The sequence below is a fragment of the Filicampus tigris genome, chromosome 8 (genome assembly GCF_054856515.1).
Source record: "Filicampus tigris isolate MCC_2025a chromosome 8, RoL_Ftig_1.0, whole genome shotgun sequence".
In the NCBI taxonomy this organism is placed as follows: domain Eukaryota; kingdom Metazoa; phylum Chordata; class Actinopteri; order Syngnathiformes; family Syngnathidae; genus Filicampus; species Filicampus tigris.
The window spans coordinates 11,823,750-11,840,341 of NC_141224.1; the positions used below are offsets into that span (position 1 = coordinate 11,823,750).

General features: G+C 41.7%; 1 protein-coding gene across 2 annotated transcripts in view; it reads left to right on the forward strand.

Moving 5' to 3' along the window:
* The first annotated feature begins 2,131 nt into the window (after window positions 1–2,131).
* Window positions 2,132–16,592, forward strand: part of itga8 (integrin, alpha 8) — a 54,998-nt gene continuing 40,537 nt past the window's right edge. The window contains exons 1-7 of one of the 2 annotated variants that reach the window (XM_086037063.1): window positions 2,132–2,491; window positions 4,026–4,156; window positions 7,579–7,679; window positions 9,747–9,870; window positions 11,660–11,721; window positions 12,144–12,189; window positions 15,663–15,788. In XM_086037063.1, coding sequence (XP_085893189.1) covers window positions 2,310–2,491; window positions 4,026–4,156; window positions 7,579–7,679; window positions 9,747–9,870; window positions 11,660–11,721; window positions 12,144–12,189; window positions 15,663–15,788 — 772 coding nt within the window. In that variant the 5' untranslated portion in view covers window positions 2,132–2,309. Of the gene's footprint in view, window positions 2,492–4,025; window positions 4,157–7,578; window positions 7,680–9,040; window positions 9,333–9,746; window positions 9,871–11,659; window positions 11,722–12,143; window positions 12,190–15,662; window positions 15,789–16,592 lie in introns of those variants that run through there. The other variant, XM_086037065.1, reaches the window with a different exon arrangement.

Consider the following 16,592-nt stretch of genomic DNA (forward strand, 5'->3'; position numbering starts at 1 on the left):
CTGTGCCCTCAATTACTTTTTGATCATATGTATTTTTTTAATCGAGACACTTAATATTTAAACAACTGCGGTAGTAGAATTTTTTTTTTTTTAATCTCAACAATGTATTCATAACACTCCTGATCTCATCTTATTTTACTTAACCATTCCCATTAAACGTAAGTCTAAAGATAATTTAATGCCCAATGGTTAAAAAAAATCTGGAAAACAGTGTCGCCACTAAGCTTTGCACACCAAACGGAAACGGAAGAAAATGTTTTAAAATATTTTAAAGAATCCAAATGGAGTCAAATGTTCATATTTTCTGATTTCCTTACCAATGAATTTGTCATAAACTGTCCACATTATCAACATGTAACAGTGACTCAACTTGCATGGCATGCTGAGCATGAGATCAGCGTCATTTGTGTACTGAACGTCGAAATCGTCTGCTGTGTGACGGCCCACGTGCGCACCACACTGAATGATGTGTTCAGGAGAAGTTAGGAAATGTGTGTGCTAACTTGTTTTAATGGGTTTTTTTTATTTAATGTTTGAAAAAAGTGCATGTGAGATAAATTAGATGGGGGGGTGGGGGGCACAACTGCCTGATATGCTTGCCCCTTTATGGTGCTTCTGACCTGTTCTGAAACTCATTCATTAGCCCCTCCCCACCCCTACTCAGCACCTCTGCAACTACATTTGATACATTACCCGCAAAGTGCCTCATTGTTGCCAGATCAGCTCAAACACAGAATTATGCCTCTCCTGACCTTTTGTAGAACTTTTCTACTTCATGTTGGATTTACATGAGGACATAGAGCAGAACCCTCACATACATACTTCTTGCATGAAAGCTACTTGAAGACAAGGTGAGCTGTGTAATTAAATGATGAGGGCAGGGGTCAGGAAGTGAGAGATGGCAGGTGTTGGAAGCGTCTCCATTTGACGGTTCAAGGTTTTGATTTGTTTTTACTTGACAGACACTAATGCTGTTTCATTTGTCTTTGCACTGCACTGTGAGACTGTCACTGGAGTTCATTTTGTTATTAATGCGCCTGTAAAGCTCAGTTAAGTAAAACAGACTGTCGAAAATGTTTTTTTATTCGTCCATCATCATCATCTTTTTTTGTAAATGTTTTTAACACGAGAGGCTTTGCGTTTGCGTTACAGCCAAGTTCTCCAACATAATGCGGGTGCAACATTACTTGCCCAATAAAATGAATTTCAAAAACGTCTTTAAAAAGAAAAAAATATTCACTTATGACATTTGGTTCTCTATGTGTAAAATTTCCTCTATTAGGCTCATAATCAGAAAACTCAAAGCAAAAACCTATCTTTGTGAAGGTAGAATTTTTGATCCTACTCTTGGATTGCTTACAACAGTTTCCCAACCCTTATGAGTAAAGGCGATATTTTACATTGAACATTTCTTACAGTACATCACTAATTAAAAAGTACACTGAAAACATGATGATCTCGTCACGATTTAATAAAAAAAAATGAAATATGTTGTGTGGAACACAAACATCTGATACATGAAAGACTTATTCTGTTGTATAAATGAAAAATAGTGGCTATGCATCTTAATTGTATTTTCTGCCACCTAGTGGCAGAGCATTTAATTGGTCTACCTGTCACTACATGTCAGTGGCATAGATAGGTGAACAAAGATGCATTTTTTTGTCATAAGTAAATCATGATTTTAAGACCAAAAAAATGATATTGGATAATTTCCTGCTGCACACTAGAGGGTCTCACACGGCACCATTGGTTAGGATTCACCGCATTAGATTTTGTAAGTGTGCCTAATGCCTTTCAAAATGGACTTTTTTTTCCAATGAATGACTCACAAGGAAACGTTGTGTTAATGGGGATATTAGATTGCATGCAAGGCAAAGTTTCCTAATTTGTCGCTAATGTGTACATTACAAGTATTACTTTGATTTTGTTTATTTATTCTCAATTAAATGCACTAATTAAAACGATGGGATTAAATCCCCATGCGGAAAACGCGCCATAAAAGGAGCGATGACGCACGATTTGCGCGCTCAGTTGTGGTTTGTGCCTGCTTTAATGAGTGCGCGTGTGTGAGTAGGGGTGGTAAAAGTTTTCAGCAGGGGGCGGGGGTGGGACTGCGTTGCATTGTGGAGGTTCCCAAGCAGTAGACCTGCTGCTGGTTTGAAGGGGGTCAGAAGAAGGAGAAGATCCGGGAGAGGAGCGCGGTGATCCAGACGGACTCCAGCCGGCACTTGAAGCGACCTCACCTGCACACGGTGGGACCTCCATCCGCCTTCCTCTCAGTTGAACCGGGGATTGTTAGCAGCAGGATGGAGCGTTCATGGGACGTGGGAGTGTTCACACTCCGGCTACTCTCCCTCCTCTGGTGCGCGCCAAGTGGGGTATGGAGCTTCAACTTTTACGCACAGCATCCCACGGTGTACCGCGGACCCAGTGGGAGTTATTTCGGTTATTCCGTGGACTTCTACCAGGCCAGCACCACCAGCAACACGTGAGTGGCAACTTCATCGACCGTAACATTAGGTAGACTTGCACAATCCCATAAAGTACATTAGTTCAATTCAGGAACTGCGTTAACATTACTACAATAGGCATAACCCAGTACTCAATTTACATTAATGTAATAAAATATTCATTAGAGTGGTTACAGAGCTGCACTCCATCATATTGACAGTTCTTTATTGCTATTTTTATTAGTCATGTGACTAAATGATGTAACCCTCTTTTTTATTTATTGGACCCCAGATTGTGTTGTGGATAGTTGGTATATACTAGTAGGGGGGTCAAAATGTGATGTATTGCTTTTTTGTGGTAGAATTTGATACACAAGCATCAAATATTAATATAAAATGTTGACCTTTTAATATAATGTGTCTCTCCGCATGGTCTTCCATTTACCGTCAACACTGTTCAACAACATTACTAACTTGTAGTCCATCCAAACTAAAATGTAAACATACACCTACATGTATGTATGTATGTATGTATGTATGAGGTCTGCACAATATATATACAGAAAAAATATTGATATCGCGATAATGGACTTTGCAATATGCATATCGCAAAGACATGCAATAATTTTCTCATGGAATTGTATGCTTTTATCTGAATTCGACCAGTCAGATGCAAACTTAAATGTGCATCGCCACCCAATAGTTGGACATCATCTAGGGGAAATACAACTAATTAGTTAAGAACACATTGAGCTTGCTTATTTTGCAGCATGAAAAAAAGTACTTGTTTTCAGATGATAAAAATGTCATTTCTTCATCGTCGATATCGTTACAGTCATCAACCATATTGCATATTTTTCCAATATAATTGTGCAGCCCTAATATGTATGTATTTATGTATGTATGTACGTCCATATGTACGTACGTAAGCGTATGTATGTGAACGTATGTATGTATGTACAGTCTGTATGTATGTATGTGTGTATTTGTATGTTTGCTGCTAATGTCATACATTAGCGGCTACATTATGCCGCCGTCTCTGTGTGACCTATACCTTTGCTGCTGTAAAACCGTAAACTTTCCCATTGTGGGACTAATAAATGCCATCTTATCTTATTTGGCATCTACTTTGAAATATATCAACATATGTATTGAATCGTCTTTCATTGGAGAGAGATATCTTAGAAGGAAATGGCACAGTAACAGTACTGACAAGTTCATTCTAATGTATGTAAATGACAAAAAATAATAATAATGGCATCATACCCCTTGAAATGAGCCGTACCATATCAAATTGATCGAATCTATCCGAATTGAATACTTGTACTTTCAGATCAAACCGCCCTTGAATCGTTTCACACCCCACATATCAAAAACCGTATCGTCTTTTGTGGAGCGATGTACACCCCTAATATATAGATTATAATTCTAATAACAAGCAGTTCTCTCCGAATATACTCTACTAGACTGTAATGTGACAGATGCATGACTCATGTCTTGTGTTATGATCTTTTATACCATGCATTGCCCTTACTTTCCTTGCATTTCTTGAAAGATGCATTTATGTCCCAGGTTCAGTGTGTTGGTAGGGGCTCCCAAGGCCAACACCTCCCAGCCTGGCATTGTGGAAGCCGGGTCCGTCTACTACTGCCCTTGGCCGGGCCAGCCTGACAGCTGCAGACAAATACCCTTTGACAATGCCAGTGAGTTCCCTTCCTTATTTCGTTCTGAAGCGAGAGCTATCTTAATATATTTGATGCAATGGCTTGTATGCGAGAAAGAGCTTGTGTACGTATGTCCCTTTTAAAGCTAAAGGTGACCTCAGTTGTTACATTTGGAACCAATGAGTTAATCGTGTGTGAGCTGGCATGTTGTTGTTTGCATGGAAAAACAAGAGCGATAAGGCATATGGCTTTTATCAAAAAGATGGCTGGCAGGTTTGCGGGTGCAAGACTGAATAGTTTGATATGCAAAGTATCCAATCAGCCTCTGCTCCATCTCTAATGTGTGCGGTGGATGAAGGTTAAAATCCAGAACAAGTGAGAACACAAAAAAGGCAGGGGAGGGGGGGGTTGCGTTGTATGCACATGGGAATAGAGTTCCCTTACGGAAGAAAGAAGGGGGCTTGGGTGAGGTCTGCTTTTCATTACATCTTGAAAATGTATCCCTGTCTCCTTTCCCCTCCTCTTGTCTCCCCTTCTCCTCCATCAATCCACCCCCTCTCTCCTTCTCTCTTTGAGATGACTCAACATCCTCAAAACGAGAGGGCAAAAATGACTTTTCATGCCTACTTGGCTGGAGGAAATTGCTTTAAATCAGCATCTGAGCACTATCAAATTTGAAGGCTTTGTAACGAAAAGTTATGACCATGCACATGGAAATAAAAGCCTACGTTATATACTGTATATACCGTGTCACTGTTAGGGGCCGAAGTTGACTTTGTTGTTTTAATGACCATTTTTTTACAACAGTTTTTTGGATATATTAAAACAGTAGGCCACAGTTGGAAAGGGGTGGTAAAGAGGATCTACTTTGTAGATAAAGGTGCATTTGAGACACTATGACATCAGTGGAATTCTTCTCCACCTTCCAGAATGAATGGCACTCAGTTCGCCATGAACCAGGAAGTAGCCTGCTCACTAACTAGCGTACTTAAATAACTCTTTTACTTATAATTCATTTGATTTATTTGATTTTTTTCGACTTAACAGCTTTGCCTTCGTAGCGGTCGACCCTGCACTATGGATGTGAATTTTACTTACATGCTTATTCCCTTGATTGGTTGAGATTAACATTCAGTGAACTGCAAAACTATATATTATTTTTTAAAGTATGCAAAAACGTTCTGAACTCTTGCTTCCGTGCCGGTGTTCTATTGAGCACAATATTGCTGTTATAACGGAGATAAGCATGGATGTCCTTCAAGTTTTCATCGCTGATGTCATGTTGGACTTTTTAGACAAACTCGTCGATACTGAATAGCAACTGCTGGTTATATATCGCCTTCAATTTTGCTTTAAAAACATGGCAGCATGGTGTAGTGCTCAGCATGTATGCTTCATAGTTCTCAGATTCAGGGTTGGAATATCTTCTGCACAGACCTGCATACAGGCAATAACACTAGAGTTCAAGTGAGTGGCCACATGGTTCATGGAAGGTCCATGGTTGCAGCTTAGCAACTGACTGCATCTATAATTGAGGCTTTTATTCTGTTAATTCTGGGTAATTCTTCACAAAGGATTCGTTTTTAGAGTTAAGTGTTTTGGGGTTAATTGCATGTTCTGAAAGCACCAGGAGCAGTAATGTGTGCTTGCATGTGCGCAGTAATCTAAATACCAGCGTATGTATCTCTTTGTGCACTACTAGGTGATTGATGATCGAGGCCATGGTGGATTTTTCTAGAGTTACAGCAGACCCTTTATTACAGGTACAAACCAGACAGGGGAAGAAGCACACATGTACACAATAACCAGGGCGAGTGTGGCAAACGTCTGCGTGTGCATGTGTGTGTGTGTGTGTGTGTGTGTACGTCTTGCTGGTTATTATCCACGCGTCAATTTCACATGCGCCTGATTAAGTGTACGTACCTGCGTGTTTGTGTGGGAGAAGTGACAAAAGGCAGACTTGTCGTGTCATGTCAGCATCGTGGTGGATGGAACACTGACGCCGATTAGTGGGACAGATATACTGTATGGACAAAGGTATTGGGACACCTGGGTATGCAGGATGGGAAAATAAAAGAAATAGGAATGCGGTTTTGTAGATTTAACAGTGAGTTAGTCTTCTACAAGATGGAGAAGGGTGTGTCTGTGGGAATTTGAGGATCAAAAAGATCGCTAATGTTGGTCCTCACATAGTCCCTTTTTTTTAGTCGATCACAACGGTGTTTAACGCAGTTGAGGTCAGGTCTCTCAAATTCCTTGAATGGATGGACGACTGGGTGCATGGTGAATGGATGATGGATCGATTGTGGAACTGATGTCGAAGGCTTTTTAGAAAAAATCAATAGAAGATGGATGGATGGATTGTGGAACTATGTTATGGTCTTTTTTTTCAATTTTAGTGTACTGTGTTCTAAACTACACTTCCTAAATAAATGATGTTGTTTGGAGACATTTGTATATATGAAATTTGCAACTACAGTTAGTGAATCCATTTATCTGTTTTCCATAGAATGAAGCCCAGTTGACTTTAGGCAAGGGAAGCGTACGTTGCGGACTACTACTAGCCAAGGCCACCTAATGGATGAATAAATCCTTAATAATTCTGTTAAAATAACTGAGGCAACAAGAGGTGCCGTTGATTCAGTCCTAACTGGTTTTCTGGTCTAAAAGAGTAACAACACGACGTCCGCCACGGGAGCAGACCTCGACAATGGCTCAGTTCCTTTGGGCACCATTCAAACAGCAATTCAGAACATTCATAGACAGATTGATGACTGTTTCTCTTTTTATTCGACCAAGGAAAATTGAGTCTACTCGTAACATACCGTCGATGTCTGACTTGAGCCTGAACGCATGAATAAAAAAAGTTATTGTGACAAATGAGAATATGATGTCCATTTCTCAGGGAAAATCAATCAGTCAGTGAATGAATGTTGGCTGTTCACCACAGCCAATCATTGTTGTGAACCGGTCAACCCAACATGTGCACGTGCATAGTGCGAGTTTGAGCGAACATGTGTTAAAGGAAGGTGTTTTACAAGGATGGGGGTACACATTCCTAAAGGGACCCAGCTGCAATAATGTTGGAAAATATCCCCAAAAACACACGTGCACACACAGCATTACACTAATCCTAACACAATTTAGTTAAATCAGCAGGGAGATCCTTGTCATGTGTTTGTCTCCCAGGTGTTGTTACATTTTATGAGACCAGCTTAAAGCAAGTCTAAAAAAAGGAACACCAACATCCGGACAAATGTCTGTTTCTGTGAAGCAAATGTTGTTTTGGTGTTTATTTATTGGTCTGTTTAAGACTTTGCCATGTTTTATCAAGGACAAATGCTTTCCATCCTCGCAGACTCCAAGAATGGAGTCAGTGCCGAAATTCATGCTATCTTTGTTCTGGCATCAATTATGAGTTTGCTGCATTTTTGCTCATTCTTGCTCATTCTTCTCCACAGATAACCGCATGATAAAGGTAAATGGCAGCAGAGAACCTTTGGAATTTAAGTCCCATCAGTGGTTTGGAGCATCTGTAAGGACACACAAAGGCAAAGTGGTGGTAAGTAGTCATTGCAAAATTTTAATAAAATGCTTGTCGTCATTGTTGCAGAAAAATGAAAAGCAGCTTAGCAGCTCCAGGTTTAATGGCACGCCAGACTATATATATCACAGCAAACGATGTGCAACGAGATACATTATGTAGATGTCAGAGATCTGCTGCAGTAAAAAGGAATCAAGAGCAGTGTGCTGTAATATGAGTATCAGTATGACATTAGTTTATAATGTGGCAATAATAATGAAATATATGACTGTACGATTTATTGGTGGTGTTAAAAAGTTGAAAAAAAATGTTGGAATTCAATAAACCGAATCTAGTGGAGTAAAAACTACATAGTGTAGTCTGGTATGTTCAAATATTTATGTACTGTCTATTACTTAGAGCCATCCGGCCGACCTTTTCATAATAATCGGCTGGACGTTTGCCAATTAAACCCTGATATAATCTTACTTCCTCATGTAGCTCTAAATGCTGTTCAGTACGTATCGTCAGGAAGTAATTGACAAGCATGGCTGACAGAACATTATTCTGTGTGATTACATCCTTCTCCCCATTTCCGTCGAGAAGCACGCGTGAGCTCAGCGTAAAAACTGGCACGTCTTTATTTTTAGTTTACCATATTTGGGAATTTGGCAGATCGCGTTACGCCTTGCTGGGCATTTCGGCAGACCTTGGGCGATTTCTATTGAAATTTGGTTACAGAAGGTAGACTTTAAGACCAGGTAAAACCAGGTCTAAGTTGTGGCGCAGGGGGTGTAACATGATTTTGGCGGATTTGCTCCAGGTGCAGGACGACGGATTCTGCACTCCGCTTATGTGTGCGCTGGATGTCATCACATGAGCGTGCTTCGAACCCTCTGAAACATTGTAGAAATCAATTCATTGAATTCGTCATTATTATTACTGTTATCATGTTTATTATATTTCTAAAAACACCCCTCTTAGCTGGTGTGTGTGTGTGTGTGTGCGTGTGGGTGGGGGAGGGGTTTTCACACACTGTCGCACAATTGGGGGTGGAAGACAGTCTCCAAATGCCCACTTTACAGTGGCCAACTTTTCATCATCCGCAAGTGGAGATTTTTTTGCAAATCCTTATAAACATATTTTGCGCAGACCAAATTCCTGCAAGCCGGTGTCACGGTCTGTGTTTTGAGTTTTGTTTTTGACTGTGGTTTGATGTTTTTCCTTGTGTTCCTTTGTCTGTCTCTCGTTAAATTATTGATTCCACCTGTACTTGTCATCCCGGTCCCTTGTGTTAGCCATCCAGCTTCCTCCTACCCTCTGTGTCTTGTCCAGGTGTTCCTCGTTGTCAACTTGTCTGTATTTAGTGCCCTGCTTTCTTTCAGTCCTTGTTGGTTCATTTGTCTTGTCTTGTCGAAGTCAAGTCCAGTTGAGTTATAGTCCTAGTGTTTGTTTACTTTGTTTTGGTCCTAGTTGTTTTTTGGAGACTTCAACGTTTTGTTAGTTTATTATTCCAGCACCTTGTTTGCCTTTTGTTTTACATTAAATACTTAATCTTGCACACAATTTTGCCTCCTGCGTTTGGGTCCTCCTCCACGACAACCCGACAGCCAGTCCGTTATGCTTCCGCCATGTAGACCGTGTGCCTCACCTGTGATGAATTTAAAGGGAATGAGCGGCGACACTTGCCCGGTAATCAAGTCGGCTGTGTTCACTTCCACAACGACGCAAATGCCCCTTTCTAAATGCACCCGTCTACGAAAATACCAAAAGAAAAACCTCCGCCCATTCGCACAATTTGACTGCATTTTGCGCTTAACTTGCGCTGGGCACGAAAATAGGGCCCATTATGTTGCTGATTATTGTGTACATTTAAAGCCTTAATTATAATGATCAGTTCATACTCGTTTTGCTTTTTTGTTTGAACGTTTCTGTCTGTCGTAAAGTTAAATACTGAAAGACAAAGTATTCTAAAACAATCAAATGTTCTGGCTCGAATGAAATGGTACATATTACTCAACGTATGACTACACCATTGTGTTTGCTGCTCCTCTACCTGCTTTTGAGGTTGTTTTTCCAGAAGTAAACTTGTGATCTATTGCGCAGGCATGTGCTCCTCTCTACCACTGGCGTACAGTGAAGCTGAGCGGGGAGATGGATCCCGTGGGTACCTGCTATGTGGCCGTCCAGAACTTTAGTGCCTACGCAGAATACTCGCCATGTCGGACTAGTGAGTCATTCTATGATTCCGCCTCCGCTTCCTATCCACCTCACCTATTCTTTTTTTCGGCCTTTGCAGGTTGCAGTCCGTATTAATCCAACTGTAGTGCGTGCACTCACGGGGTACAACTGTAACTGGTCCACATGCAGGGATCAATGCGAGATGTCTTGATATAAATAATTTGGCGAGGCGTTCATTTAACACTAAGTTTAATGATGCATCTTCTCACTTGACCATGTAACTAAGTACAATAAATCTAATGTTATTTTAATGGGCTATTCAGAACAATTGAACTCATATAAAGTTAACAAAGTTTTGATTAACTTTAATTGTCAGAAAGGTTGTCATTTTTCAAATGGTTTTTCTAAGTCAGTGGTTTGCAAACATTTTACACCAAGTAACACCTAGAAAAATACTTAGCATTTAAAAACACCACCATCATGACCGACATTCAAATACAGTACCGTAGTAGGCCCAAGTTTTCATTAACAAAAAAAAGACAATGGTTTTACACTTCTAAAAATATATTTAATATTATTGTAAGCTACTGTAACATAATGCACAGTTTGAACATCAACCCTAACATATTTTTTCAAGAATTTGTTCTATGTAAGCAGACTAGTTGAAACAAGGCATTCTGATAAATATTGCGTTTGTGGAATAAGAGTTAATCCAATCGTTTTTAGCTATCTCTAGGGGACGGCCACTTTGTCACTTCTGTCAACTGAAAATGACATCACAACTGCTCAGGGTTCAGGTAACAACCAATCAGCAAACTGAGCTATATACACAAAGTATCAAAAAAATACACAAAGTATTAAACAAATACTATATATATATATATATATAAACAGTTATCTGGTACAGTTCTTGTGCAGGGCTACCTGATTAGGTGTCTGTCAAAAGATTTTATCTTACTATCTTATGATGTCCCTCCCAGTTGCACCCTACATAAATAGAGTTGCTACTTCACGTCTCACTTTCAAGACTTTCCCCACTGATAGCATATCTGTGTCTTTTTTCTGTCATCTTAATGGGCTTGTAGGGATTTTCCTGCCTTGCATCCTAACCCTTCCGCCCTCACATCCAGGTCCCCCCTGCTCGCACCCCTCCCGGCAGGGTGATACGAGCATGATAAGGACGAATGGAGGCTATCAGGTGGCGCATCATAAACAATAGATGAAATGCGGCCTTTATTGTCGGCCTCTTGGCTAACAAATCCCTCACTGTTCACACTCAAACATACACGCTCTTCTCATCACACAGATATACATTTTGTTGTGTGGGTGTGTGTGTGTGTGCGTGTGCTTGTGTGTGCCAGTGCAAACAAAGCCCCACTTAACACAGCGAACCATGTTGTTCTCCAGGGAGACATAAAGCTGCGTTATATTTCCTATCATATGTCCCATTTCTGAGCCTCCACTAACACTTGAATGTGCACCCTCCCTCCGTCCCATAAATCACGTTGTGTTTATACACTCGTGCGTTGTTACACATCATCAAGCTTCACCTCGGGGTGCCTCCAACATGGGGAACAATCCTTCCTTTTGATTTTCATGCGCAGTTAGGCGATGTAATTCATATAAAAACACGCCTTCGACCATATTGTTTTTCTTTTTTTCCTTTTTTTTTTTTTTTTTTTTTTTATCAAATTGTTTCATCTGATATGAGCAATACCCTCTCGTGTCAGATGAGCGTTTAGCTCCAGAAAACAAACCTTTCCACTGATTAAAACAAATGACATGCTGCCTCTTTACGCTCAATTGTAAGTGCGTGCGTGCGCTTGTGTGGTTTGCAGATGACCCGGACCCAGAGGGGCAGGGCTTCTGCCAGGCGGGCTTCAGTGTGGATTTCACGAAGGTATGAATGAATGCAACCCAAGCACATTACTGGCAAAGACTCCCTGAACGCATCACAACACGTCCCTTCTTTAAGTTACAAGCGGACGCCTCCCTTTTGAGATTTATAGTGAAAGATGGGAGCCTGTTTGTCCCACGGGGAGCCTCTCGTCCCAATGCGCCTCTTAACACAATAGACTAAATGCACACATATGCATTCTTTCACTGTAAAGTCAGTGGGACCTTTAACCTCCATCTCACGGTCCAACGTAACCCTCCTGTACAGGAAGCTCTCACTCTGCAAAAGTTGTCAACATGTATGACAGCAGGAATCAAACATACACACACATGCGTACAGGACCAGGTTTGTTGCCATGCAAATAGTCACGTGCGCTCACAAGTTCCTGTCACATGACTGACCGCAAGTAATTGTATTTATTCCAGGAAGGAAGGCTGGTGGTAGGAGGCCCTGGAAGCTTTTACTGGCAAGGTAAATGCAATAACACACTGTTCATACAGTAAAGTGATGGAGTGGAACCTTTGAAGTCAAATAAGTTCGGATTCAACCAAACATCCATCCATAAAGTCCCCAAAAGGTGCCTGGAATGTAAACAGAGACATCTAATGAGGGCCTGAAATGTACTGTAACTCGAATCCATGAATTATCAATTCATCCATTTTCTATACCGCCTATCCTCATTAGGGTCACGGGTGAGCTGGACCTATCCCGTCGCAAGGCACACGTGAAAACAAAAAAAACCATTCACACAGATATTAACACCTATAGACAAGGGCTCCGTTTCTGTGACTGGTGTAAATCTTGTACGGTGTAACTGCGCAGAGGCAGGTAAGACCTGATGTTGGTAATTTTGCAGACGGCCGCCAACCGGCGGATCTGCAAGAGAGAGGGCTGCGCCACTGTGGCAGTGGTCACAGACAGCTTCAACAAGTACAGAAAATAACATTTTTTGGTAAACGTTTGACTTAGGGGCAGGTTATTTTCCACATGAAAAAAAACAGAGCTGGACCAACAATCCCGCTATAAACCATATTCAATTTGAGTTCCCCTGCATATAGAAAGAATAGTATTCATATGAGTCAAGGTGATGAGCTTACCAGCCATAACTCCCTCGCCAACAAAACAGACACACAGTAGCGCGCTTGCCAGATGAGCAGTGTCATCGCAAAGATATGATAGAGACTCTGACTTTTCCTTCCTTACTTTTCCCCTTCCCCTCACCCCTTCTACGTACTTCACGTCTGTAACAGTGTGACAGGAAGTGGGTGTTTGGGCTCCATAATGAGCTGATCTTGGGGGGGGGGTGTTATGGAGCGAGGAGGGACGGCCCCTCTGCTTCATGATAAAGCTCGTAGGAGGAGGAGGCTCTGAGAAGGAAAGGTGGCGGGGGTGTGATAGTGGGTCATTAAGGAGATGACAGTAACGTGTTGCAGAAGTCCGCGAAAGGGATGCGAGGTGAGGGAGGGGGTTAAGGATTTAGACAGCGCAGATGCATTTCCTGCTGGATGGATTGCTTTCAGGATGTGGAGTCCGAGCAGAATGCCGAAATGTCAAGGAAGCGGAGTTCACCCGTACAAGTGTGCCAGTACTCCCACTATTCCAGGTGTGCTCTCCAGGCTCTCTCATTTTCCCTTCACTTATTCTAAATGAGGGAAAACACTGTTCTGCAAATGCACATTCGTCTTTTATTTCCTGTTAGTGTCATCGGGCGGGGTCTCATTTACTCAAAATGGAACAAAGGCAAGCTAGACTACTGCGCACACTTCCAACAAGGTTAAACATTTTGGCGAAGGGGCAATGGCTCCATTGTGACTCAAAAGGCAAAGCAAAAAATGATTTTGCTGTGTTTCAGTTCATCTCGCCTTTTAAGTTAGCAGGCTACGTTCTGGTTTACGTAGGATTGACAAGATGATGGGACGCGTTGTGTGCTGGGCCAGAAGGAATATTCGCCTCGTGACTCAAAATAAATCAGTCTTGCAAAAGCAAAAAAATAATCATCGAGCCGAGTGTTTGCTTGTCCATCAGTTTGTTGATGAGGACGGGGTCATATCATTTTTGTTTCTGTTACGATTAGGGGGAATTTTTCTATCTTTGCTCGTGAGAAGAAAAATAAATTCCACTAACAAACCTGAAAAAAAAACATTATGGGATGTCGCATTTGTGTTTGTTCATTTGCATTCCTGGCCAGTGGGAATGTTCCCTCATGACTCAAATGACAGGAGGAAATAAATAATTGCACTTTGCAGTGGATGTAAAAGTTTAGCAGTTTTTTTTATTCTGTGATGGGTGGTAATGTTCCTTCCTGACACCTATCATTTCCTGTTGGTGTAGATACAGGGGTGTCGAACTCCGGTCCTCGAGGGCCGCCGTCCTGCCTGTTTTCCATCTCTCCCTGCTGCAACACACCTGTTTCAAATGATCAGCTCATCAGCAAGTTCTGCAGGAGCCAGATCACGATCGTTTGAATCAGGTGTGTTGGACGAGGAAACCTCTAAGACATGCAGGAGGGCGGCCCCAGAGGACTGGAGTTTGACACCCCTGGTAGAATGAGTTCATACCTCCACTAAGATCAACCTTTTTTTTTTTCATGATGTGTTTTTTTGAGGGGGAACGAGACAAATGAGAGTTCATTTTTCTGACGCATCAAACGCCCCCCCATCATGTAATACTTTGTTTGTTTGTCTGTTCGTCCAGTATCCTCGATTTCTTCTTTTGCTGATTGTGTATTTTTGCATTATCCTGCTCATTAGCTAACACACCTAAAACTGGGCAATCAAAACAACACACCTTTTTGGTAGCGATAAAATAATGGGCAATCAACACAACACACCATTACACCTTTAGTATGGATTTTAAAAAAAGACATGCAGAAACAGCTGTTTAGAAACCCACAAACACTATTTGTACGATTCAAGTTTGTTGTTTGTTAGTGGTGCCGTTGTTGCTTAGCATATAAAAGCCACAGCAGACTAATGGACTGCTCCGTCTCGGTGCCCTCATCTCGTCTCGGAAAGGCCGGCTGCATCCAGTTAAAATACTTCCTCTTAATGTTTATAAAAGCACTTTGCCTGGATTTTATAGACTATTATATGCAACAATCATCAGCAGCAGTGGAGTCATGTATACTCCCTGGACACTTCTGTAGGTAGACTCACACAATATCCAATACAAGAGCTGTATCAAAATTGTCTTTAAAAAGATAATAATGCTCAGTTTTGATTGACACCACCAGGGAGGCATTCATTTGAAACAATTTGTTTATTATTTTGGCTGCAGTTTGAAGTGGGGGAGAATTTCAGTGTATCTTACTCAGACCAACATATTATAAACACTTGTCACTATGATGCCGTGCAGTTCTACGCCAGTCCAACCACCGCAATGTGCACATTCTGAAGTTGTGCCTAATGTTGTGGCCGGTGATTGTATGGTCAACTCGTTACTTGGCGTAAGAGCTGCTCCATTACAAAATGATGCGCCATTCATCAAATTTCAAGATGAATTTAATGTATTGATGTGTTATTTTGGAAGATAAAGTCAGGCCAAGTAGGCAATGTTGAGCTGCCAGGAGGGTTAAGAGCGCACCGTTTCCTCTGCCTGAGTCCAAACACGCGCACACATGCACATTAAAAAGGATTTATGGAAGGTCGAGTACGGCCGTAGATAAAATGCTTTGTTTGTTTGACCTGCTGTTCAACGGCAGAGCAAAGGTGGTGTTTGTGTCCCTGCAAGCGCGTGTAAATCACAAAGCCTCACTGTGAAAAAAGACAGATGTTTTCTTGAGAGTTTAGGCAACATAAGGAATGTTTCCTGTTTTTTACTCAACTAACGATGGGTTTCACCTTGCCTCAGGGATGACGCCGATGTGTCGTTAGTGCAACATTTTCACCCTGCTTGTTTATTCCATGTACAGCATCTACCATGTTTGTATCTTTGTGTGAGTGCAGGTCAGGTGATGACAGCAGGCGTAGCTGAGATACTGAACGGCTACTCCTTGAAAGCTGTGCTGAGACGAGTTCCAGGAGAGAAACACACCACCGCTGCTGAAGACACACACGATGACAGTTACCTCGGTAATGCACAAACTCAAAACCAACCCCTAAGAAGTGATTCCCAACCACTGTGCTGTGGCACATTACTGCTGCGGGATATTATCCAGTTCATAATTTTTATGCCAGCGATGACTATTAATGCTGTTCCGCTACCACCACAAATTATAAATTATTATTTCAGTGTGCAGTGGCGCCTTTTTGGATAGGAGTTGTCATCCAGACAATTTTTTTGCTTTGACTTCCAAGCATGAACTTGAGATAATAACACTCGACTGGAACTGGAACTCAACTAACTTCACAACAAGCAGTAATATTTCATCCATCCATCCATTATCGATACCGCTTATCCTCATAAGGGTCGCGGTCGTGCTGGAGCCTATCCCAGCTGTCTTCGGGCTGTAGGCGGGAGACACCCTGAATTGATAGCCAGCCAATCGCAGGGCACACAGAGACCAACAAAAAAACACACTCACAATCACACCTAGGGGCAATTTAGTGTCATGTCCATGCATGTTTTTGGAATGTGGGAGGAACCCGGAGTACCCGGAGAAAACCGACGAGGAGAACATGCAAACTCCACACAGGAAGGCCGGGCCGGATTCGAACCCACGACCTCTGCGCTGTGAGGCAGACATGCTAACCAGTCGACCACCGTGCCGCCGCAGTAATATTTAGAATATATATATATTTTTTTGAGTCGAGGAGACTTCAGCTGGTTGTACGTGTATGTGTATCGTCGATCCACTCTTTGGTGTCGATGATTGAGACGCTTTTGCGATCGCTATTCATAAAAAAATCGAAATCATGACACCCCTAGTAAGGGAA